General features: G+C 41.0%; 1 protein-coding gene and 1 long non-coding RNA gene across 2 annotated transcripts in view; both read right to left on the bottom strand.

Annotated features, from left to right (window-relative positions):
* The window catches only part of LOC127569534 (uncharacterized), a 54,416-nt gene that overhangs the window by 14,559 nt on the left and 13,875 nt on the right, over nt 1–25,982 (bottom strand). The window lies entirely within an intron of this gene.
* kcnj15 (potassium inwardly rectifying channel subfamily J member 15) lies at nt 831–24,205 on the bottom strand. The gene is given in 8 exon segments (XM_052014264.1): nt 831–3,173; nt 3,176–3,486; nt 3,489–3,546; nt 3,548–3,607; nt 3,609–4,101; nt 13,617–13,649; nt 19,528–19,566; nt 23,873–24,205. Coding segments are annotated over 8 exon segments (1,302 nt in total). The 5' UTR covers nt 23,992–24,205; the 3' UTR covers nt 831–2,984.

Below are 25,982 nucleotides of genomic sequence, written 5' to 3'. Positions count from 1 at the left end.
AGTAACGCAACTCACACCCTACCATTACCAAGTGCTCCCATCCACCAGGCACTGATCACCTGATTGCCCCCACTCACTCTCTCCCACAGGCACCAATCCCCCCATTGACCTGCCACTGTCACCTGACCCTACCACCACCACCAGGCCCAATACCCAGCCCTCCCATCCTCATCATTAGCCACAGCAAAGCAGCTCACAGTGTTCACCAGTTGATGACTACCACCCCCCACTCCCTTCTCGCCTTGATCCCAGGTCCAACTGCAGGCCTAGACCTACTTGATTTCACTTACTGGTGCAGCACGCAACGGGAAGAACTTTCCCAGTATAAGTCAATTCAGTGCCCCCTCTGCACCCTAGGGAACTCCACCCCCTCAGACCCTGGGCACTATTGTATTTCCAAGCAGAGAGGCCACAACCAAGGTAGTCATCACCTGTCTGGCTCTGATTGATTAATACAACCCATGGGAGCTGAGGAAACTCTAGGCAAATATATTTTTATACTTGCCAAGTACATGGGAGGTCTCCTCCCCTCCTGCTTCCCATGTATTCAGGGTCCTCAATGAGTGATGTCATCTCCTGTCACAGTGTCATAAGAAATTCTGCAGATGCTGGATCTACCTGAAGCAATGCACAAAAAGTGCTGGAGGAACTCAGCACGTCAGGCAGCATCTATGGAGGAAATAAACAGTCAGCGTTTCAGGCCGAGCACCCTTCATCAGAACTGGAAAGGAAGCGGACAGAAGCAGAATAAGTAGGTGGGGAGATCTGCCCTCTTCCTTTCCAGTCCTGATAAAGGGTCTCGGCCCGAAACGTCGACTGTTTATTTCCCTCCGTGGATGCTGCCTAACCTGATGAGTTCCTCCAGCACTTTTTGTGTATTGCTCCCATCACAGTGTACCAGCTACATTCTATTGCCTCCCGGGCCCTTCTGACTGTGAGACAAAGAGAAGAGCATAGGAATCCCAGATCTCAGATCCTAGAAAGTGGAACAGAGGGATCTAGGAGTACAAGTACATGGGTACTCCTAGATCCCTAGGCGTCACAGGTAGACTGGGTGATGAAGAAGGCATTTGGCACGCTGGCCTTTACCAGAGTATAGGAATTGGGATGTAAGGTTGCAGTTGTACAAGACGTTGGTGAGGCCGCACCTGGAGTATTGTCTACAGTTTTGGTTGTTCTGTTGTAGGAAAGATGTCACTGAACTGGAAAGAGTACAGAGAAGATTTACAACGACTTTATTCCTTGGAATGTAGGAGATTAAGGGGTGACCTTATAGAGGTGTATGAAATCCTGAGGGGTATAGATAGGGTGAACGCAGATAGTCTTTTTTCCCAGGGCAGGCGAACTAAATGCTAGAGTGCATAGGTTTAAGATGAGAGGGGAAAATTTTAAGTGGGACCTGAGGGGCAACCTCTTCACACAGAGGGTGGTGTGTATATAGAATGAGCTGCCAGAGACAGTGTTTGAGGCAGGTACAATACAACATTTAAAAGACATTTGGAGAAGTACATTGATAGGAGGGGTTTAGAGGGATATGGGCCAAATATGGGCAAATGGGACTAGCTTGGTGAGCATGATGGTCAGCATGGATGAGTTGGGCCAAAGGGCCTGCATCCATGCTGCACTACTCTATGACTCTAAAACTGGAGTTGCAACAATTTGCACAAATTACCTGGCACTCTGCAAAAATTGTACTGGCGTAAGTGAAAATGATGGGCTTCAGCACCAGAGACATAGTATGGAGAGGATAGATGTAATGGTTGTTAGCTTAACTAACGGGAATAAATTACTTGGCACCAATAAAAAACAAAACCCTGTCCCAAAGTAAACAGACTTTAAAGTTCATAGTAAAAAGCAACCAGGGTATGAATGGATAGTATAGCTGGTCTGGAGGGAGTACAGGGGGAGGTGTGGTAGGAGACCAGATTGTGGGCTTGGACAAGTCTAGAGTTTGAAAGGAAGATTTCAAAAAGATGGGTGTGGTAGGAAAGCAGGAGGCTGATCCAGAGAGAGAGTTGGGTGAGGCAGTGTCTGGATTGAGAGTCCGTATGGGTCTGGACAGATTTTGTAAGTCTTATTTGTGCAAGTCATCATTTTATTCTGCTGTTAACCTTGTTGGGCGAAGAGGTAGAAGCAGCAGAAAGAGACCTCTGTGTCTGATAAGTCCATGCCCTATACCAAACTTTGGTAAGACAGGAAGACAGCAATGTTTTGCACTAAATGTTTTTTTTCCGTGATGTACATTACCTGTACTAATATATTAAATTATTTTATGAAAATTGATGGAGTAGAGGCCAATAAAACCTTAGCCATGCCTATAAAGGCATAGAAGATATGGACCAAGTGACAGTAAATAGGTTTAGTTTAGATAGATACTTGATGGTAACCATGGACATAATGGGCCGAAGGGCCTGTTGCTCTGATGTACGATTCTATAATTCTATGATCAGTCTGTGATTCCTATTGGGCAGCACCTGGTTAAGTACTTCTGACTGCGGGTTTAAAAGGTGGATTGTATAGCCAGGCCAAGAGTGAGGAAGGGAGATGATTGCAGCTTTGAGCAGCGAGGAACAAGCTGAAAGTCTCGATTTCAACAAAGGATGCAACAATTAGGAAAACAGTAGGTACCATGGCTTACATAAAGATCAGAAGGAATAAGAGACAAGTTCTGAGGAGCAATAACCATTGTAGCATCTAAAAGGTGCTGCTTGAGAAGTTACATCATTAAATTTTAACAAAGCAAACAATCAAATGAAAACACTAGCATTTTTTCCCCTTAATGTTTTTACTAATGTTGATTTTGTTACATAAAACCATTGGGAACCTTCTGATATTGGCTTATTGGCTTAACTAAAGGCTTTTTTTAATGTGTGGCCTTACTGAATGCCTATTATGTACCAAACAGATGTGCATTGATTATAAAACATTCAAAAGCACTGGAATTATCTATGTCACCTTGGGTCTCAAGACATTGTTAGACATTGCTATGAACAGTTTGGATCCGACTGATCAAGTTGTTTCTGTTCATCCTCTCGATATTGTTCTTCAAGCTTTAGCTTATCAATGTCCCCATATCCAAGTACGTTGGAGGCAAAGTAAGGATTTGAGCTCTTCCTGAGCTTATCGAAGAAACTGAAGTCCACCAAGTATTTTCCCACCAGGGGACAGTGACATAAGAGGCATAAAATTCATAGCCCCAGAGTATTTCCTCTGCAACATAAGAGGTTCTGATCTGGCAGGCAGCACCTGTTGACTCTACGGTGGCATTTAAAATGACAACCAACTCAAAGTCCTTATTCCTCAGATTAGCTGATGTATACCTGTTCAGAGGGCTTTTCTCATCAATTATGTGATAAAAAGTCAAAGGAAAGATGAGGAACGGACTTACGGAGCCAGTGTCCACCTGAAAATTCACATGTTCCTGCCTGAGTTTGATGGTCTCTCCTTCCTCTGTGATGTGGTTATGCAGGAATTTCCCAGAAAGCTGCACTGGAGCAGAAGACTCTTCCTCATGTTTGCCACACGAAGCATGAGACAGAGTTTGTTTGTCCCGTATGGCAACGGCAGCATGATAGCTAAACCTGATGGTCTCAGAGCGCTTTTTTGGGTCTTGCAATCTTAGCCAGAAAAGTGCCCGTAACAAAGATCTCTGCCAGTGTGGTGATGACCAGTTGAGTGATTAGCAGGATAATAGCAAAGGGGCACTCCTCTGTAATACACCGGAAGCCATAGCCGATGGTTGTCTGGGACTCAAGAGAAAATAGGAACGCTCCTGTTAAGGTCTCAATATTCACAACGCATGGTGTGTGGTTAGCTGGCGGATGAAGTAACTCTAAATCTCCATGAACGAATGCAATGGCATACCAGAGAATCCCAAAAAGAAACCAGGTCATCACAAATGTTGCAGTGAAGAGAGTTAGTTTATAGCGCCATTTCATGTCAATGACAGTGGTCCAGAGGTCCTGTAGGTAGAGGAAAGCCCAGCCATCCACTTGGTCAATCTTCACATTGTTATGGCCATTTTTTGACACGACACGACGTCTTATGCCTTGGGAGATCATGCTAATGTTCTCGGAGTTCTCCATCTTGAAAAGCAATGATCTGACAGACAGATGGGCAACAAAGGGGTTTGTTAAATACTACAAAAATATTGCATAGATATGCAAACAGTAACATATAGAAATACGTATAAAAATAAGCTTTTCAACTGAATATAGTCCATGTCAACACTTAATTTCCACATGGTTCTTTTTACATTTATTCACTACATTTCTTAACCGTCTTGCCTGAAACATCATCCCCTGATAGTTTGGCGGTTTGGCTAAACACACCATGTAGAGAGTCAGTGTATTGTATTCCAAAGTTCATTGCAAATTATATACCCTGCGAGCTTATTCACATAGTCTGTTTTCCTCCTCTTAATTAATCCCTTGGTCCTCCTTTGCCAAGTTCTAAACTCTTCCTGGTCCAGGTTGTTGCTTTCTTGGTCCAATTTATCTGTCTCCTTCTTGGATCTAACACTATCCCTAACTTCCTGGTTGAGCCACCCTTCCTTATTTTGTGCCAGGCAAGAATGAACAATTGTTGTTGTCCATCTATGCACTCCTTAAAGTTTTGCCATTGGCAATCCACTCTCAACCCCATAAGTAACATTCACCAATCTAATTCTTGCCTCATACCATCATTATTTCCTTTGTTTAGGTTCAGGACCCTTGTCTCAGAATCAAATATATCACTCTCCATCTTAATGAAGAATTCTACGATGTTATGATTCCTCCTTCCAAAGGGGCCTTACACAATGAGATGACCAATAAATCAGTTCTTGTTACACAATGCCCAGTCTAGAATGTCCTGCTCTCTAGCTGGTTCCTCAAGGTTTTGGCCAAGAATACCATCCTGTATATACTCCAGGAATTCCTCCTCTACAGTATTGTTACTAATTTGGCTAGCCCAGTCCATGTATACATTGAAGTCACCTGTGATTACAATTACACCTTTAATTCCTGTTGAATGTCACCTCAAGACTATTGAATGCTTCCCTTATACGATGAAATGGACTCTTGACCTCACAATCTACCTTGTTATGAACTTGCACCTTATTGTCTACCTGCAATGCACTTCCTTGTAGCTGTGATACTTTACTCTGTACTCTGTTATTGCTTTTATCTGTACTACCTCAATGCACTCTGTACTAACTCAATGTATCTGCACTGTGTCATGAATTGATCTGTACCAACGGTATGCATGACAAGTTTTTCACTGTACCTCGGTACAAGTGACAATAATAAACCGATTCCAATACCAACATCACTACGACTGTTGGTGGGTCTGTATAGAAATTCCGCTTTCATTTTCTGTCTCTTGATATTTCTTAGCTCCACCCTTACAAATTCCACAACACTTGAATTCCTTAACCAGCCATGCAAATGCACCTTTTTTTTTCTTGTTTTTCCTAAATGTTGAATAGCCCTGGATGTTCAGTTCCTATCCTTGGTCTCTCTGCAGCTTAGTCTCTGCAATCCCAATTACACCATACTCATTTATATCTATTTGCACGATTAATTCATCTGCCTTATTTGTCTGTCAACCAACAATGCTGAAACAGTTTAATGGTTATGATTTCATTATGCACGGATACAATTTATCTGCCATATTTCTTTACAAAACAGCTATCAATGATTGGCCATGAAGCAATCTGGGTTATTCACAGGTCATGCCAAACAGATGCAAATTGTTCCTTTCCAAATGCACTCTGCCATATCCTGGTAAACACGTTCAGATGAACAGTTACATTATTTCTAATTATGTTAATGAGGGAAGAATTTTAGGATGATCATTCTGAAAACATTAAGGCCCTGCAATAGCAGGATCTTTGGGTAATTTTATACTCTTACATAAAGGATGGTACTGAGGGAGAGCAGTACCAATATCTAAGATCATGTTTTTGCCAAGACAGTTAGGAAGATCACTTTTAACAGTGTATATGTGAGGATTCAATCCAATTGTTAGATCAACTAAATGTAGCAAATGCACTATTTTGATATCCATATAGAGTTCAGCTGAAGGACTACACTGCTGACAATGTGACATTTCCTTAACATTGCATGGGAACCACTTGGTCAGTTTCAATGGACAGGGAAGTACCGAGCAGGATCTACAGAAAGGTTGTTGCTTAATCTCCATTTTTCAAAATCCTGACATTTTTGATCAAATACATTGTAAAGAGTTTATCAAAGGCTCATCAGATAACTACGTGAGTTAAATCCCCAGAATCCACAGAAAAGTGCTAGGCTTGAACAAACCCTCAGGTTTCTAACCCAGAGATAAGAGCCTTATCAATTGAGCCAAGCTGACTAGTTCCAGGAGCAACTATGCTAACTTCATACCAATTCCTTTATTGGTAGGAAGTTAGCATACCAATAAAGGAATTGGAATGAAATTAGCAAGGGTTTGGTGTCCTTGTGTTTGCTACATAAATAGCATGGTGGGAGTAATTCCACTATTTGTCTAATTAATTGTTAAATGCTGATATAAAGGGCAGTTCTCTTTGAGCTTGAATATTTGCCCCATGTCCAATCCTCACCTATTTTCTTTATTCCAGATTTGTTCCATGTACATGGTGTACTCCTGACAGGATTCATTCTAGCATTTCAGAGTCTGCCAGTACAAAGGTGGAATGTTCAGTTACTGTTGTGGTTGGAATGGCACATGAGGAGAGGTAGTGAGTTGAATGAAACAATCGCACCCAGATTTTGGCCTCCTTACTCTTGGCACATGTTATCTGAGGAATAGGTGATCAAGGTACAGTGAAAATATTGTCTTGCATACATTTCCTACAGATCGAGCTAGTACAAGGTAAAACAATAATAGAATGCAGAATAAAGTGTACCAGCTACAGAGAAAGTGCAATGCAGGTAGACAAGAAGGTACAAGTTCATGACGAGGTAGATTGTGAGGTCAGGAGTCCATCTTATCATACTAGAGAACTGTTCAATAGTCTTACAACAGCAGGATAGAAGCTGACCTTGAGCCTGGTGGTACGTGCTTCCAGGCCTTTGCATCTTCTGCCCAATGGGAGAGGGGAGAATGTCTGAGGTGGGTGGGGTCTTTGATTATGCTGCCTGCTTTGAAGGGAGGGTGAACAGCCAGAGGTCGTGGTACATCTTGGTTCCAATGACATAGGTAGGAAAAGAGATGAGGTCCTGACGAGGGAATATAGGGAGCTAGGTAGGAAGCTGAAAAACAGGACCTCAAGGGTAGTAATCTCTGGATTGCTGCCTGTGTCACGCTCCAGTGAGGGTAAGAATAGGATGATTTGGCAGATGAATTCGTGGCTGAGAAATTGGTGCAGGGGGCAGGGTTTCAGATTTGTTGATCAGTTGCCATGTACAGCTGTGGAGGCCTGAGCATTGGGGGTGTTTAAGGCAGAGTTTGATAGGTATCTAATTAGTCAGGGTATCAAGGAATATGGGGAAAAGGCCAGGAATTGGGGCTAGATGGGGGAATAGTTTAGCTCATGGTGAGGTGGCGGAGCAGACTCGATGGGCCGAATGGCCTACTTCTGCTCCTTTATCTTGTGATCTTGTCTTGTGAATACTGGAAGTGGGTTAGATAAAAAGGGCAAGTGTTTTTGATCTCCTTTCTGGAATTAGCAAAGGAATTCTTTTCAAAGACTGAAGAAAGAAACTTAAAATCTAAGCATAAAATTTCACCCATGAAATGAACTAAATGCATTTCAGGGAAAAGGCACCATTCCATTCAGCTCCCTGTTATTTGCTGAAAGGAATGCTGTAAACTGGTTTCTAATTTCCTAATGAATTACCGCACGTGTTAATGAAGTTTAGTTGCACCCTCAAGAGCTCAGTACAGTTTCTCAAAGCTTTTCTTGTGCTCTCGGCAAGCAATAGTGTTAACTCTTTGACACATTGGTTGAGAAATTCAACCACTTAGAAAATGTTATGCACTCTATGACAACACTTCATGGAAAACCATTCATTGATCACCATCAGGAACTTACTGTTTTACTGAGGGTTGAGAGCTTCAGGTTCCTAGGAGTGAACATCACCAATAGCCTATCCTAATCTAACTATGTAGGCACCATGGCTAAGAAAGCACACCAGCACCTCTACTTCCTCGGGAGGCTAAAGAAGTTTGGCATGTCCCCATTGGCCTTCACCAATTTTTATAGATGCATCATAGAAGACATCCTATTGGATGCATCACAGCTTGGTATGCAACTGCTCTGGCCGAGACCACAAGAAACTACAGAGAGGTGTGGATGCAGCTCAGTGTATGATGAAAACCAGTCTCCCCTCCTTAGACTCTGTCTACACTTCTCGCTGCCTCGGTAAAGCAGTTAACATAATCAAAAACCCACCCACCCTGGACATTCTCTCTTCTCCCCTCTCCCATCAGACAGAAGATACAAATGCCTGAAAGCACATAACAACAGGAGCAAGGACAGCTTCTATCCCTATAAGATTCTATAAGACTACTGAACAGTCACCTTGTTTAGGACAGACTCTCGACATCACAATCTACCTCGTCATGGCATTACACCTAATTGACTGCCTGCACTGCACTTTCTCTGTAACTGTAACACTTTATTCTGCATTCTGTTATTGCTTTTCCCTTGTACTACCTCAATACACTGATGTGATGAAATGATCTATAAGGACAGCATGCAAAATAAAATTTTTCACTGTACCTTGGTACATGTGACAAAAATAATAAACCAATTTATTATTTAGTGTGCCAATCACAAATCCGTGACTTTTGCTTCCAAGTCCTCTGTGTGTCTGATATTCTATTGCATGGAGGACATGTGCACAGGGGCATCAACAGCATGCATCATACATCTGGATATCAGCTGGAAATGTCACTTACATCTATGTCGTCTATTGACAGCCCACGTCACTCGCACACGAAACCAGTCTTCATAGTACTAGTGGGGCTGCTTCAGCATCACTTAAAGGAAACCTGCTTGAGCACTTCCCAGAATCCAGCATTGGGAATTGACCTCAGGCATGTTCTCTTTACTTAAAAAACTTACCTCTTCATCTACTGTGTGTTTGGCAAGAAGGTCTGGAAAAGGATGCAATGGATCTAGTCACGGTTTGCCCCAAGAAGTTGCATAATTGAGGACTCTGTGATATATGGGCTGCTCCCAGGGACACATTCTGAGACAAGAATCAACTGCTGCTGAAGGATCATTAACTTGGTGAAAGGTGCACTTGGGTTCTGCATGAAACCTGTCAGTCTTCCATTGTTAGAAGCTGTCCACAAGGGTACGCACTGAGGAACACACTGAAGCTCAGTGCAGCCACCGCAAAGGCTTTGTGGGGAAGGAGCACTGTCTAAGTTCTTGCTGCCACTGGACACTGAGATCTGGGACCTTTGTAACAGCCTCTTAAGCACTTCATGTATGCATTATTTAAGGAGGAAATGTGAATAGCCTTCACAAATTGTGAAAGAATGTATTGAATTAGTGGTACAATGTATGTAGAGAAAGGCATGTACCAATTGTACTTACTGTGTATATATTATGAATTAAGTATATTTTTGAAATCAAAAAAAACTTATTTCTTGTGGTGCTTATCCCTTGTAAACCCAACCAATTGCAACACCGCCACAGTCCCCCCACTCGCCAAACTTCATAATGGCCCAACCTAGTTGCTCCATTTCCTCCACAGAGGCGTTAATTATTTTTCTATTCTATTCCCCACCACATGTTGGACCTTGGCCAGATGACTCTTTTGCAATGGCAAAAAGCACATGCATTGACCTGAGTATAACGAGAGGGAACAAGAAGATTTTATTAGAGTAGTAGATTTATATTAGACATGGTGCAATATGGTTATTCAAACACTGTTGGGGAAAAGTTTAGAGACTTAAAACAAATGAAATAGCCATCTTTAGAAAAAGGGACAATGGAATAAGCCTGGACCAACCTACAAATTAATTGTACTTAGCAAACCTCACAAAGTTCATTGAGAAGGAAACATACATAGTAAGTGAGGGAAATGCATGCAGTTGAACTTATGGAGGACATCACTTTAGGGATTACTGGAGAAGGTTCAAGGGGATGGAATTAGTAACAGGATAGTCAATTGGATTAAAAGCAGTTAAACATGAGAAAATACAAATGTGCTTCTCTTTTCAGAAATAAAAGAGCAAAATGATTAAAACAATGAACAACTTGCATTTATATAAAAGCTTACACATTGTCACCAAAATACCAGTGTCATCTCCTCTATCCTTTGAAATAATGCCACATTATCTTTTACATACGCCTGAAAGAGTAGATGGGGCTCAGTTTAACATCTCATCCAAAATATAGCACCTTCAAATTAGAAGAGCATTTCCTCATTAAATTTATAAAATGTCTATCATGTTCCAAACCTTCCCCTCTCCCCCCTTTTCCTTTTCTTTCCCATCTCTTTGTTTCCCCTCATTCCTGAGGCTCCCTCACCCCTACTCTTTCCCCTCCCCCACCTTCATGACCTGCCCATCCATTCCCCACCTCCTTCCCTTTATTCCATGGTCCACTGCCCTCTCCCACCAGATTCCTTCTTCTTCAGCCCTTTGCCTCTTCTACCTATCACCTCTCAGCTTCTTACATTCCCCCTCACTCACCCACCTACTTTCCCCCTCTCACCTGGACTCACCTATGACCTGCCAGCTTGTGCTCCTCCCCCTCCCTTGACCTTCTTATTCTGGCTTCTGCCCTCTTCCTTTCCAGTCCTGATGAAGGTCTCGACCCGAAACGTCGACTGTTTATTTCCCTCCACAGATGCTACCTGACCTCTTGACTTCCTCCAGCATGTTGTGTGTGTTGCTCCAGATTCCAGCATCTGCAGAATCTCTTGTGTCTCTGTTACAGCTAATGATGTTCTTTTAATTTACTTCATCGCAGGATGTGGGTATCGGGTCCCAGGTCAGCCTGGAACACTTTCCTAATTGATGCTGAGCTGAGCAAATTAATAGGGCAGTTGGGAGGTTGGGGTGGGGGTTACTTAAGAATCAACCACATTTCTGTGAGTCTGCTGTCACTTATAGACCACCCTGAGTGAGGTTGGCAGATTTCCTTCCCTGAAGGACATTGGTGAACCAGATGGATTTTTAATGATGGCAGAGGGAAGTAGTCTCATGGTCACTGTCAAGGCAACCAACTCTGAATTCCAGGTTTATTTAAATTTATATTCCCCAAGTGATGTTGTGAGGTTGAACTCAAACTCATATCTCCAGATTTGCAGACTAGGTCTCTAAGTGCTAGTCCAATAAATTAACCATCACTTCACAACACCCCCATGTATCCAATGTAGTCAGCATTACAATGTTAAGAAACTCAGCAACCAAATTACACACGGCAAATTCCACAAGCAGCATTGTGATAATGATCAGCTAATCTGCTTTAGTGATATTGGTTCAGGGATAACATTGTTCAAGAGATCAGAGTTGACCTCCCTGCCTTTTCTGAAATAGTGCCATGGGATAGGTTACACATCCCAGATTAATATCTCAATTGAAAGCAGCACTTCTGACACAGAAATGCAGTGAACTAAAAGAAGTATCAGCTTCAAGAGAGTATAAACATGCTGGTGGAATTGGCATATGCATTGAAAAAGGGCATGAGAACATCAGAAATTGAAGCACTAGCCCTATATCTCTCGGTGCCTTTATAACCTGTGAGATTACCTCTCAGTCTTCTGAACTCTGGAGTGTTTTGGCCTCATCTGCTTAATCTGTCCTCACAGGACAAAGCTGTAATCCCAGGAATCAACCTGGTGAATCATCCTTGCGCTCCTTCTATGACACATATATATTGCCTTAGGTAGGAAGACCAGAGAATTCATCAATATCATACATAATTGCAGTAGGACATCTATACTTGTACTCAAATCCAATTGCAATAAAGACCAATAGACCAGGAATTTCCCCAACTGCTTGATTGCCCTGCCCCGTAACTTTCAGTGATTAGTGTATAAGGATACTAAGGCCCTTCTGAATAGCCAGCTGGCTGTGTTTTCTACAAAACTGCATGGCCTCACATTTTTCCAAGTTATACACCATCTGCCATGCCCTTACCTACTAACTTAGTATCTTAATATGCCTCTAAAACCTCTCTGCATCCTCCTTACGGCATATATCACCACTTGCCTTTGTCTCATAGAACATAGAACAGTGCAGCACAGAACAGGCCCTTCGGCCCACAATGTTGTGCCAACATAGCTATTCTCTCCTACCTACAGGATGCCCATACTCTTCTATTTTCCTCTCATTCATGTGCCCATCCAAGCCCCTCTTGAAAGCCCCCAATGAGTTTGCCTCCATCACCCTACCAGGCAACGCATTCCAGGCATCCACCACCTCTCTCAGTAAAAAACTTACCCCTCACGTCTCTTCTGAACCTACCCCCTCTCACTTAAATGCATGCCCTATGGTATTGGATCTTTCAATAATGGGAAAAAGATATTGCTTATCCACTCTATGCCCCTCATAATTTTATACACCTGTAACAGATCACCCCTCAGCCTCTGCCGCTCCAGAGAAATGAGCCCAAGTTTGTCCAGCCTTTCCTGATAGCACATGCCCTCTAATCCAGGCAGCATCCTAGTGAACCTCCTCTGCACCCTTTCTAAAGCCTCTTCATCCTTCTTATAGTGAGGTGACCAGAATTGCCCGCAATACTCTAAATGCAGCCTAACCAGAATTCTATGGAGATCATCATAACTACTTGACTCCTATACTCAATACCTTGATTAATAAATGCAAGCATTCCATAAGCCTTCTTAACCACCCAGTCTACCTGTGTAGCCACTTTCAATGAGTCACGGACTTGCACCCCAAGGTCTCTCTGCTCTTCAACACTGTTAAGGGTCTTGCCCTTAAGAGTGTACTGCCTCTTGACTTTAGTAAACTTGTCTCATTAGCAAACTTGAATTTATTTAGTCCCCTTATCCAAATCATTGCTATATATTGTGAAAAGCTGGGGTCACAGCATTGATCCTTGCAACACCCCATTAGTCACAGTCTCCCAACTTGAAGGTGGCTTGTTTGTTCCTACTGCCCATTTTCTGTCCATTAACCAATCCTCAATTAATTACCTCCAAACCTATGTACTTCAATCTTGTTTAATAACCTCTGTAAGGTACCTTACTGAACCCCTTCTGAATGCCACTGGCTGCCCCCTTGTCTATCCTGCCAGAAATAGCCTCAGAAAATGCTAAGAGTTGCCCCTTTCATGTATAGATGCTGAGTGTGCCCAATCCTCTAATTATTAAGTGTCATGTTACTACTTCTTTAACAATAGATTTGAGCATTTTCCTTACTACAGAGGTCAGCCTAACTGTTCTGTAGTTCTCCATTTTCTCTGGCCCTTTTTTCTTAAATAGTGGGATTACATTTACTACCTTCTGTCAATGGGAATCATTCTAGAATCAGTGGTGTTTGGAAAATGAGAACCGGTCCATCCACTTTCACCATGCCAATATCTTTCAAAACATTAAAACCCAGGTCATCAGATCTAGGATTTATTGGCTTTCAGTACCATTATTTTCTCCAATGCTTTTTTTAAACTAATGCTAATTTCTTTCAGTTCTTCATTCACACTTTACCTGTTGTTCTGCCCAGGAGATTTTCTGTATCTTCTGTGAAGACAGAGACAAAATATTTGTTTAATTTCTCTGCCATTTCCTGACTGCCCAACATAATTTCTCTTGTCTTATTCTGTATCAGACCCACATTAGCATCTGCTTATCTTTTCCTTTCTACATGTCTATAGAAGCTTGGCAGATAAAATTTAACATAGAAAAATGCAAAGTCTTACATTTTAGTAGGAAGGACAAAGAGAGACAAAATGAACTAGAGGGTACAATTCTAAACAAAGTAAAGGAACCAAAAGATTTGGGGGTAAATGTACATAAATCTATGCCACTGTGGGGCAGCACAGTGATGCCACGCAGCTCCTGTATCCCAGGTTCAATCCCAGCCTCTGCTGCGTCTTGTGCGGAGCTTATACTTTCTCTCCGTGGCTGCATGGATTTCCTTCAGCTCCCGTTTCCTCCCACATCCCATAGATTTGCAGGTTGATAGGTCAACTGGTCATTGTAAATGGCCCTGAGTGTGTAGGTGAGTGGTAGAATCTGTGGGAAGTTCATCTGAATGTTGGGAGAATAAAATGGGGTTAGTGTAGGAATTGCATAATTGTATGGTGGTTGGTATGGACTTGATGGGCTGAAGGGCCTATTTCTGTTTTTCATGACTCTATGACTTTAAATCATTGAAAGTGGTCAGGCAGGTTTGGAAATTGGTTAAAAATGCACATGGGTTTCTGGGCTTTATAAACAGGGGCAGTGCAAGCAAGAAAGTCATAATGTGCTTTACTGGTTAGACCATAATTAGCATTCTGTGTTCTTTGGGCTACATACATTAGGAATGGCATAAAGGCCTGAGAATGGATGTAGAAGCGATCTTCCCGAGTAATTTTGGCGATGAAGGACCTTAGTTATGGGGACAAACTGGAGAAGTGGTCGCAAGAATGTGAAGATTGACCGAGTGAACGGCTAGGCTTTCCTCTACCATCAGGGCCTCTGGAGCACAGTCATGAAATGGCACTACACAAGAACACTCTTGTCTCTAAAACTGCCACCAAGCATGACACTGAATGGAAGTGTTTATAATTCTGAATGGTTGCAACAGTTAGATAAAAGCAGACTATTTCCAGTAGTTGAGAGGTTTGGATTGGTTGACCACGGAAACAGATTAAATGTATGAAATTTTGAACAGAGTGACTTTATATGACTCTCGGACATGGGAGGAAATTGGAGCACCCAGCAGAAACCACTACAATCGAAGGGAGAACATGCAAAGTTCACATAGACAGGACCAAAGGCCAGGTCACTGGAGTTGTCAGACAGCAGCACTACCTGCAGGGTTATAACACCGCCTCTTGCAATGGGATTATTGATAATCAGGAGGCATGTGGGAGCTTGGTTCATTTAAAAGATCGATGACCCAAAGACCAGCATTAAAGTTTTGAATTAGTTTACCCATTCAAAGGGGTTGGAACACAAAGGAGACAAGTTTAAGCTTCAGTTTTGTTGCAAGTTGGCCAGTTGCATTTGGAACCACTCTCACTGAGGTGTTTTGAACTTTGTGGGTTCAGAGCAACTTCACCAGAACGATGCCAATGGCTTAAAAAATGGTTGACTTTACAGAGTGCATAAACGTGATTTCTACTTGGTGTAGAAGGTTAAAGGGTGATGAAGGAGTTTAAAATGATAGGTGAAAAGAACATTTTTCCTCTGATGAGTGAATTGACAACAAATTACAATTATAATCATAATTGGGACGAGACAATTCAGAATATAATTAGGCAGCGCTCTGCACTGAGGGGGTAGCAAGCATCATCAAAGAAAATTACCCCAAAATACAATGAATACTGCTTTGAACTTTGAAAAAAGGAGGAAATTTGATAGAATTTTCTTCAATAACATCAGATCGGTTCTGACTAAGATTCTGTACAACTCAAACACATCTTCCTCCCCCTTTGATTTCCAGACCCTTGATCTAAACAGGCACTAGGAAATGAAGAGCAATAGTGAAATGTCTAGCTGTGGTTCTGTGTTCTGGTGCCAAGGCACATGAATGAAGTCGAAGTACAGATCAGCCATGCTCCTAATTATTTCTTCCTGCTTTCATTCTTAAATCATTGGAGCAGGGCTTGGATCCTCAACCTTACTGGCTGAGAAGTGACCAAACCAAGACTTGTATTAGTTACTCTATAATCTAACATGGGAAACTCATTGGGATATTCAGATGGTCCTATAAAGCACCCTAAATGCAAATCTTTTTTCTCTATCACCACCTTTTAAAATCCAGAATACTTCAAAGTAAGCCAAGCATATAGGGCTAAAGGACGTAAACTAAAGTTACTTTTAAGTTTCATATTTAAATGCAAAAATGTGGATTTTAATAGAAAGCATTTTCTATTAAAAAATGAAAATATTTGGATGAGTCTGTTCACATCAGTGGTTCAGACAAATTCATTGGGGCATTTAAGACACACTGTATACTTCTAACTTAGTGTACTGGAAGGGAAACCTTTGGTAAGTCCTTGATCTTAATGTGACAGAATTCTGGAGTCTGTTGCTTCTGCTGGGTCAGTTTGAGACAGAGAACTGGTTTCATTTCTACTGTTTTTATCTTTGCTGCTACCTGCACTGCAAAAATCAAAGTCATCTGGCTTGACCGAGGTTGAGCTGGTCTGAATAATTAGTAATAGATTCTCATGAAGCTACTCGAAATGCACTTGTATTGGTGACATTGAACTGCTAATTCATCAGGGATTTGCATCTTTAACTTTCCTCTCCATACTGTGTTAACAGATGAGCAACTGGACCATAGTATAATTTGTGCAGTGTTAAGTACCCTCATGGAAAATATAGTTCATATTCTGTCTTCCCTACATTACAATAGTGGCCACACTTCAAAAGTACTTAATTGGCTGTGAAGCAATTTGAGATAGTGTGTATAGAGACTTTCTTTTATTTTCATTACTTCATACATTGGTCAAAGTGGTGAGCAGCCATAAAAACATTCTTGTTGAGGAAAGTTTTGTAAGGAAAGTTAGAGTAATGTGAAAATAAAACCATAAAAATGTAAATGTACTCACAAATGTGAGTGATTTTCCAAAACATTGCCACATTGCACAGTTTTGGAGGTGTTGTCAGGAATTTAAAAACATTTTCTGTACTATTTAAATGCATGTATGCTATGCTTAAAATGCTACGAAGTACTTGGTAGCTTAGAAACATCAGTGTTTGAGGAAAGTGAAGCTGATAATCACTAACAAAGAAACTTAGTATGGACATCCAGATTAGTACATTAATGAAGATACAGGAAAAATATAACAAATATAGATATTAATATTCCTTGAACAATCACTTGTACATCAATGAAATATGATTTCAAATACAAAACTGCACAGGTTAATTTCATATACTGAGTGCAATAAAGCTCCTAAGCTGTCAGGTGCCTCTTCAGATTTGTTTCAAATGCAATTTACCTTCAATTAAAGATTGTCAACCATACAGAACTACTGTAGACTTCAATTACAATTCAGTTCACAGTATACTAGGTAAAGCTCTTTGCAAACATATGAAAGGTTTTACGTATATTAAGTTTAATAATTAATTATCTGCAATCTTTGTAGCAGCGTAGCAATATGAAACCTCTGACACCTTAAAAAAATTCATTATCTAATGAGAATCACTGGCAGATTTGGTTAAAGTTGCTGTGCCTAAAGTCAGTACAATACTTTGTTAATATGCTTTCACTTGTTCAGATTCCTCCTGGAGTGCCTTGACCAGCCCACCCGTTACAAAATAACTGTGTGAATTAGATACCGAAACTGGTGATAACGTGTGCTCATTTTGCCAGATGGGACTTTTCCCTCCTGGACTGTAGCAAATAAGGAAGAGCAGAATCCAGTGGAGTCTGGGTAAAATGGAAAAGGACAAAGTCAAATCAGGGCTGGAGGACACAGGTCAACAGAACTCAGGATTCAAGAAGAAAGCCTGAACTGTGGAGACAAAATTATGTATAAAGCAAAATAACCTTCTGGCTATTACTGCTTTATGATTATGTTTGTTCTGGGGAGAGTAATTTGGGGCTTTAGCTCCTACCCCCACTAGAGGAAGGAAAGTTGTGGAAATAAAATCAGAATCTGCTGGAAATACTCAGCAGGTCAGGCAGCAGCTGTCAATATTACAGATTGACAAACTGTCTTCAGAACTAGAAATAGTTTTATACAGGCAGTCCCTAGGTTATCAACGCCCGACTTATGGACACCCCTACATAAGAATGAGCTCCCATAATATTATTAAATTCAAACATCTGATGTACCTACATACGTTTGTTCCTATGAATGGCGGAACTAGTTTCCTTTCTCTCCCCACTTTAACTGCGTGCTCTTTCTTATGAACCTTATGTGATTTTTTTCCATTCATTACAATACTGTGGAGGTAAGGTTATCATGTTGAGTGATTTTTGTGTATTTTCTGAATTACGGACAAAATCAATTTATGGATGTCTGTAAAAATGGAACCCATTCATGACCTGTATATGAACGTGAGTGTACCTTTAAGAGCTGTGTGTACCATGTTGCATGAATTTTGATAATGTTGCACCACCCGCCACTGTTAGTTGAGTGTTGATTATCTTCAACAAAGAATATTAAATAATTTGCCTGTTCAAATGTCTCTTAAACATAATGATCATATCTATTTCACCATCTCCTCTGGCAGTGAGTTCCAAATATCAACCACTTACACCGTCAAAAACTTTCCCCTCAAATCCCTTTCAAAATTCCTTCCTCTCACCTTAAATCTATGTTCTTGATAATGCTATCATGGAGAAAAGATTCTAACTATCTGCCTTGTCCTCCAACAAAGGCAACATCCTGGTGAATCTCTTCTGCTCTTTCTCCAGTGCCACCAGTGTGGTGAGCAGAACTGCACACAATATTCCAAATGCAGCCTGACAAAGATTTTGTAAAGTTTATGATCGACTGGTGAATTTACTAACTCCATGAACCACAGATGACGTACCTTACAAGGACACTAAAAATATTGAAGGGAAACCTTAACCCAGCACTTTGAGAGATTTTCAAGAGCTCCAAGTTTAGCACATACAACTAAGAACCAGAAGAAACGTTGGCCGTTACATGGAAGAGTTAGAGACCAGCAAAGGGGTGCAATTTCAAGACCAGTTTCGACTGGGCACTGTCTGGTTGTTTGGTGTGTAGATTGGTTGATGAGAGAATTCAGACAAAACTGTTTGCAATGGACAGTGACCATGCAAGATTGGTCTGCTATGGAGAACATGAGGCAGCTTTGGTTGGGGTATAATTCTGGAGAGAAGGTGTCAGCCTCATGAAATAGAACCGAAATGGTGGCACCTCGTTGGCAGAGTCACGTCATGTGGTCACAATGTGACTTCCATGGAATACCTCTAGGTCACATAGGTTTGAATGGTGGCAAAGACAGGCGCAGCCATAGTGGTAGGTGGGCGTGGAATGGGGATCCACGTACAGGGCATGGGCGGGTAAGCAAAAATCAAAAATACTACAGATACTGGAAACCTGAAATAAAGGCAGAAAATGCTGGAAACACACAGCAGGTCGGGCAGCATCTGTAGGAAGAGAAACCATTAATGCTTCAGATCCAGGACCCTTATAAAGTGCCCCAGACCTGAAATGTTAACAGCTTGTCTCTTTACAGATGCTGCCTGCTCTGCTGAGTTTTTCAAGCATTTTCTGTTTTAATTGTGGACTGATTGGCAGCAAGTAATAATTCCACTGGAAAAGTGCCAGGCAACGTCATTTTCAACAAAAGAGAGTTTCACCACCTCTCCTTGACACTCAATGGCACTACCAGCATTCTGGGAGTCACCACTGACTAGCCAAGTAAATACTATGACTACAGGACAGGTCAAAGCTTGGGTATCTTGTAGAAAGTTACTCACCTCCTGATACCCCAAAGCCTTTCCACCAGATGCTGCCATCTACAAGGAACAAATCAAGACTGTGATGGAACACTCTCCACTCATTGGTTATACATTCTTCCGTCCTTATTTCCACCCTCAATTCTCTCCCCATGTCCCTTTCCCATTATCCACCACTTCTCCCCACTCTAATCTACTGGCAAGGTGACAAAAAGTGATTGGTATCAGGGAGGAAACATGCTTCAGGCCATAGGTTCCAGCCGAGCACACAAGCATCATTGTATGTGCATGTGTGTAGCTTTAGTGTTAAAGTGATGACAGGAAGATATACAGGTTCCTCAGATCCATGCCTATGCACCAAAGAACTCAATGCTTTTCAAGGCAGCCATCACTCCCAGCACATTGCCAGTATACTTACTCATCTGCCTTGCAATGTTCTGTGAACTCAGGGCTCTTTCCAGAACATTGCTTGCCTCAGGACTATCTACAACAAGTGGAGGTATTTGGTCAGATTGTAGTAAAGATCCTGATGCATCATTTAGCACTCATTCCAAGAAAATAGATGAAACATTTGAGGAGAAAGAAACACATTGCCAGGTACACATAAAAAGCAAAAAATTATAAAACGTTTGAAGTTTACTTGATAGAGTTGATAGAGGTTACTGACTTGATAAAGGTGTACAAGATGATAAGAGGAGAGGCATAGATCAAGTGGACAGTCAGAGACTTTTTCCCAGGGTGAAAATGGCTCACACGAAGGGGCATAATTTTAAGGTGAATGGAGGAATGTATAGGGGGGATGTCAGAGGCAAATTTTCTTACACAGAGAGTGGTGGGTGCGTGGAATGCACTGCCTGCAGCGGTTGTGGGGGTAGATACATTAGGGACATTTAAGAGACTCTTAGATAGACACATGAATGATAGAGAAATGGAGGGTTATGTGGGAGGGAAGGGTTAGATAGGTATTAGAGCAGGATAAAATGTCGACACAACATTGTGGGCCGAAGGGCCTGTACTGTGCTGTAATGTTCTATGTACTATGTCCTTTAATAAGGTCACAAAAGGTACTGCTAAGAAACACAGCCACTCAACATACTCCAGTGTACAGGCAGCTCTGAGCATGCTGTTTCTGATAGGAACACACATACAGATGACGAGTAGGACACTCCCTATATGGGTGTTCTTTTCAGAAGGAGAACATGCAGAGAAGACTGAGTAAAATTACTGAGATGATGTTCCACTTGTTATGGTTGTGAACAGGTTTAAACATGTCAATTACTCGGTATTATATCACAAATACAAACAGGGATGAAATCTACTAGGGTGGATCAGAAAATGTTTGGAATTTGATAAAAGGAATGAATGGAATGAATCTTGAGTGGTTTTTGTGCAACTGGGAGAAGGAAAATGGGAAAGACTGTGAATCATTCCATAAACAATTCAACTTGAAAAATCAAGGCCACCTTGAGGATAAGGGTGTTTTCTGTCTTAAGCAGTGAACTGCTGTCAAAAGGTAGAAATTGCTGTTCCTCATATTGTCATTTGAATAAATTAAACATTTTTCTATTAAATGGTCTATGTTTTATTATATGCATTAAGCGATTCATTTAACTTGGTTAATTCCTCCTTCGAAATAGAAAAATTTCATGCAAACGTGCATGTGTATACTAATGTTATTTTAAACCTATGATCATAAAAATACTTTCTTGTCCTTTTAAAAAAGAAGTTTGTTCAGGGCAATAGAGACCTGCCAGTAATAGTTCAGGATCCATCCACAGATGCCACCTCTGTGGAGTACTTTCACAGAGAAACTCTACACAATTGGGATACTAATCTGAAACCATACACTCTCCCCACCACCCCCCACCCCCAAAACCAGGGAAAAATTATACATTGAGTATGCTATGTCATAGAGTCATAGAGCACTACAGCACAGAAACAGGCCCTTCGGCCCATCTAGTCCATGCCGCCCTAGTTTCCTGCCTAGTCCCATCTACCTGCACCTGGCACATAGCCCTCCAAACCCCTCTCATCCATGCACCTATCTAAACTTCACTTACATGTTACAATTGAACCCGCATCTACCACTTCCGCTGGCAGTTCATTCAACACTCACACCACCCTCTAAGTGAAATGATACCGCCACAGATTCCCCTTATATATTTCACCTTTGACCCTTAACCTATGACCTCTAGTTCTAGCCTCACCCAACCTGAGGGGAAAAAGCCTGCATGCATTCACCCTCACTATACCCTTCATAATTTTGTATACCTCTATAACATCTCCCCTCATTCTCCTGTTCTCCAGGGAATAAAGCCCTAACTAAATGTGTGATGAATGTGTTCAATTAATCACCATATGAAAGTGGTCTGCTGTTTCCCAATATTGTGGAGGAATCCACAAAATTAAATGGAATCACTCTTGGATACGATCACTGCTACATTAGCAGTACAGAGAACCCTTGCACATAGCTACCTCAGAGACCCTTCAGGCTGTAAGATTCAGCTACAAGCATGCACAGTTACAAAACTGTGTGCAAATATGGCTCTGGGGAACAAAGTTTGGACTCCCCAAAGTCAGGCATGTGTGCACGATTTGTGCCACCAATCTTGATACTTGTAGGTAAATCTGTATACTGTGGGGGTGTGGTTTTAGAAGATGGGGATACTGCTTGCTGCGTTCTTATGTTCATCTGGTGACACAGTACTTCATTTGGAGACTGCCCCAGAAAACAATGTTTGATCATGAGATGCAAGGTCAACATGAAACCTTAATTCCGTTTCTCTCTCCACAGAGACTCTTGACCAGTTAAGTATTTTCCAGCATCTTTTTTGTTGTCACTGCATTGAACCCAAAGTTTATTCCAAGTAACATTTGTAAATTACTTGAGACTCTGAGACTCAGGAAAGATCCCAGGTGGGTGGAAGGCAGGAGATTTCCACTCTATCAGGAAATCTGACAAGTTTTTCAATAGGTAACAGATGCTTTTGGTTATATTTTAACATCTTGGAGATATTGAATCAAACAGCAGAGAAGGAGACCATTTAACCCTGGGAGCCTGTGCCAACTCTTTGAATGAGCCGTCCATTTTTTCTCCAGTGGTACAATTTTTAAGTTTTACGAGTTTAAATCCAACTTCATTATGAAAGTTATTAATGAATCTGCTCCCACCACCCTTTTAGTAAGTGTATCCCAGGCCATACATAAGGCACAGTGTTTTAATAATTTCCCTCATAATGTCAGTATTGATACTTGTGTAGTTATTTAAATGGTATAATAATATTGTTCTCCTGTCAACCTGCTTTAAAATTAGGAACAGTAATCAAATAGGCTCCATTAAAATTAATTCTGCAGAATTAATGCTCTATTCAAGAATCACCTTAGTTTATTAATTGCTGTTTAAGCTTCAGGACTTCATAGAAAACGATTCACTTTATAAGTATGATGACCTTTATGGTCTGGTCAAATATGTACACAAGATGCTACAAAAGGCTAAAGAGATAATGGACCAGTTATTCTGTTTTTGGGCAAAAAGACAGTCAAAAGGATTGAGTGTTCTGTTCATACGGTCTTGATTCAATTAAATGGCATGATTCCCAGTTTTATATCTTAACTAAGTAGTTCTAACGAAGGGTCTTTGACCTGAAATGTTAACTCTGTTTCTCTTTCCACAATGCTTCCAGCATTTTCTGTTATTATTTCAAACCTAGCATCTGCAGTTCTTTTGAAATCTTAATTTATTATATCTGAAGTACTTCTTGTACGCAGTGATTTTAACTGAATAAGGAAGTGATCCAGCTTGTTTTTGAACTGTTGCACTGAATCCGCACTCAAGTGTCATTAAACTTCTGCGTGAAGAAAAAATCCTAATTAACTAATTTCTAACCTTGTTCTTTGCTCACAAACCTTTTCTGTGACACTTTGTTTTCCTCAATCTTTTTTATAAAAATCAGACCAAAGTCAGATCGCTCAATTATATTAAATGCTTCAGTTAAATCAGCCCAAAGGCATCATATTACGATCCCCCTTTCACTGATAACTTAAGTGATCACTCACAAAACATTTATAGTGTCTCTTTATTACATCATATTATCTGAAGGGTAAATACAACTCACACAGCAGAATTCCCTTTATCCGTTTTGGATATTTCCCAAGAGATCTTGTAAATCTATCAGGCAGTTTGGGCCTTGATTTAAAATCTCATTCCGTATCTCTTAACGTTTTTTCTCAATAATGAACTAAAGTGACAGCCTAGATTATATTTTCAAGTCCTCGAACAGGGCTTGAAACTATAATAGTCTGACTCCTGAGACAAGGGTATGACCGGTTACTTATGTTAAACTAGCGATTTTCAAAAATAACTTACCGTGTAAACATTCTTGCCAAGTGAGAACATACATTGGAGTTAAAAGCAGAAAATACTCGGAACAGACGAGCAAGTGAACTTGCACCAGAAGACCGATGAAAAACTATTTGAAACTTCATTGCATGTAGTGCAGTCCAGATGAAGTCCCTGATATAAGTCAGGACATGTCCAGGAATGCAACAGCTTTGCTTTCTTGAGCAAGTCGTAATTTGTCCCTATGGGGCTACTTCAGGAGTTTCCCAGACTAATAATTCCAGTTCTGGAAGAGACTTGAGGCCAAAGTGCTATCCTATTTTTTCTATTTCAGATGCCGATTAACTTGATGCCAGTGCTTTGTCCTTATGTTAGATTTCCGGCATTTACGCTTCTTAGCTCAGTGAGCGACATTTGGTTGCTGAAAGTATTGCACTTTCAGAAGATCATATTTAAAGTAATAAAGTAACATGTAATTGGACAATAACTAATGACCAAAAATGGAGACAATGTCAAGACAGGAAGTCTGTATGTAAGACAACATTTTTAATAAAGTAGAAAGATAAATCAATAATAAATACAATGCTTTATTGATTATGCCAATTCTGGACAAACTGAGACTGTCTGACATCCTCGGTAGGTTAAAAGAAACCTTGACACTATTTCAATCCACAACAGGGTAGTTATTACAGGGAATAGGGCTAACATTAATTGTCAATCAACATCACTTGGAAGTAGATCAATTGGCATTAATGTATTTGCGTTGCTATGAACTTAATTTCTAATTCATTTATGGGGTGTTTTGTTTTTTTGGCAAGGTCAGCATTATTGTTGATCCCTATTTGCCCTTTAGAGAATGATGGCAAACCTTTTTGAACCACTGCAGTCCTTCTGGGAAAAGTACTCTTACCATGTTGCTAGTTTTGGAAGGTTTCAGAATTTCAATCTAGCAGCAATGGGGATATTTTTCCCAAGTCAGGCTGGCAAGAGACTGGTAATGGTATCTGTGAATATAGGTCTGTGGGTTCTGCTGATGTACAGAATGTCTTAGCCCAGCTTGTAGTGCCCTCTGGGTGCAATGTCCACAGAGTACAATGTCAATGAAGTACGAACTTTGGTGTATAATGGAGTGATTTCATCTTAAATATTTATTTGATAACCTAGTTTTACTGCTGGATTTTCTTAACCTTGGAGTTTTCAGTTGCAGTGGTAAACAAGAAGCAAGATGTGGTAGACAAATAGCCTGGAGCCTGCTAGTCTCCCAGTTAATTGAGTAACCAGCCAGAACTGGTTAAATAAAGTCAGCTGTCTCAAAACTTGTGGCACCTGGGAATGTAAGTCTGTGGTTCTGCTAAGGCAGAGGATGATTCAGCACAGCACTTAGTGCCCATGAATTGTGAAGTTCGGTGACCTGGGGGTAATAATCAAGTTTTATACTTGAATAACTAAATAAGTCACATTAATTAAATACATTAAATTAAGCAAGGTGTGGCAAGGCAAATGATGTGTTACAGGCATGGCTTGTGGTAGCCGATGGAAACCATTAAGATCCATGGCAACCATATTTGCAACTCAAGAATTTTTTGATTCCGATTCAGACACATCAATGCATCACGAAGGGGGCAAGTTAACTGGTCAATTTGTTCTGAGAGGCAGAAGCACACCTTAGATTAAGTAGTGGGGAACTGGTCAGTCAAGAGGACCAGAAGGACATGAAAATACCTCAGCCACTGCATTTGTCCAACAGGTATGCTATTCATACAGCTTGTGTGGATAAGAGCAGAAATCACATGGATGATAAGCAAACTGACTACGGTACTGTTCAACAAGTAGGAAAGTGAAAAGGAATGTATTAGTAATAGAGAACAGAACAATCACATGCATAGATACCATTCTCTGCAGTCATGAGCATGAGGCACATCCCAGGGTAGGAAGAAAAAGAACCAGTTGTCAAAGTCCATGTGGGATCCTTGGACAATGAAAGAACAAATGAGATTGTGCTAAAGGTGAATAAGCAGCTAAAGTCCAAATTAAGAAGAACCACAAAGGTAAAATGCTCTGGATTACTACCTGAGCTACATGCAAAGTGGCATATGGTCAATAAGGTCAGAAAGTGTCTCAAAGTTTGGTGTGGGAG

The sequence above is a fragment of the Pristis pectinata genome, chromosome 4, assembly GCF_009764475.1.
Source record: "Pristis pectinata isolate sPriPec2 chromosome 4, sPriPec2.1.pri, whole genome shotgun sequence".
In the NCBI taxonomy this organism is placed as follows: Eukaryota; Metazoa; Chordata; class Chondrichthyes; order Rhinopristiformes; family Pristidae; genus Pristis; species Pristis pectinata.
Note: the sequence above shows the minus strand (reverse complement) of the source record. Positions and strands in the feature narration are given on the sequence as shown.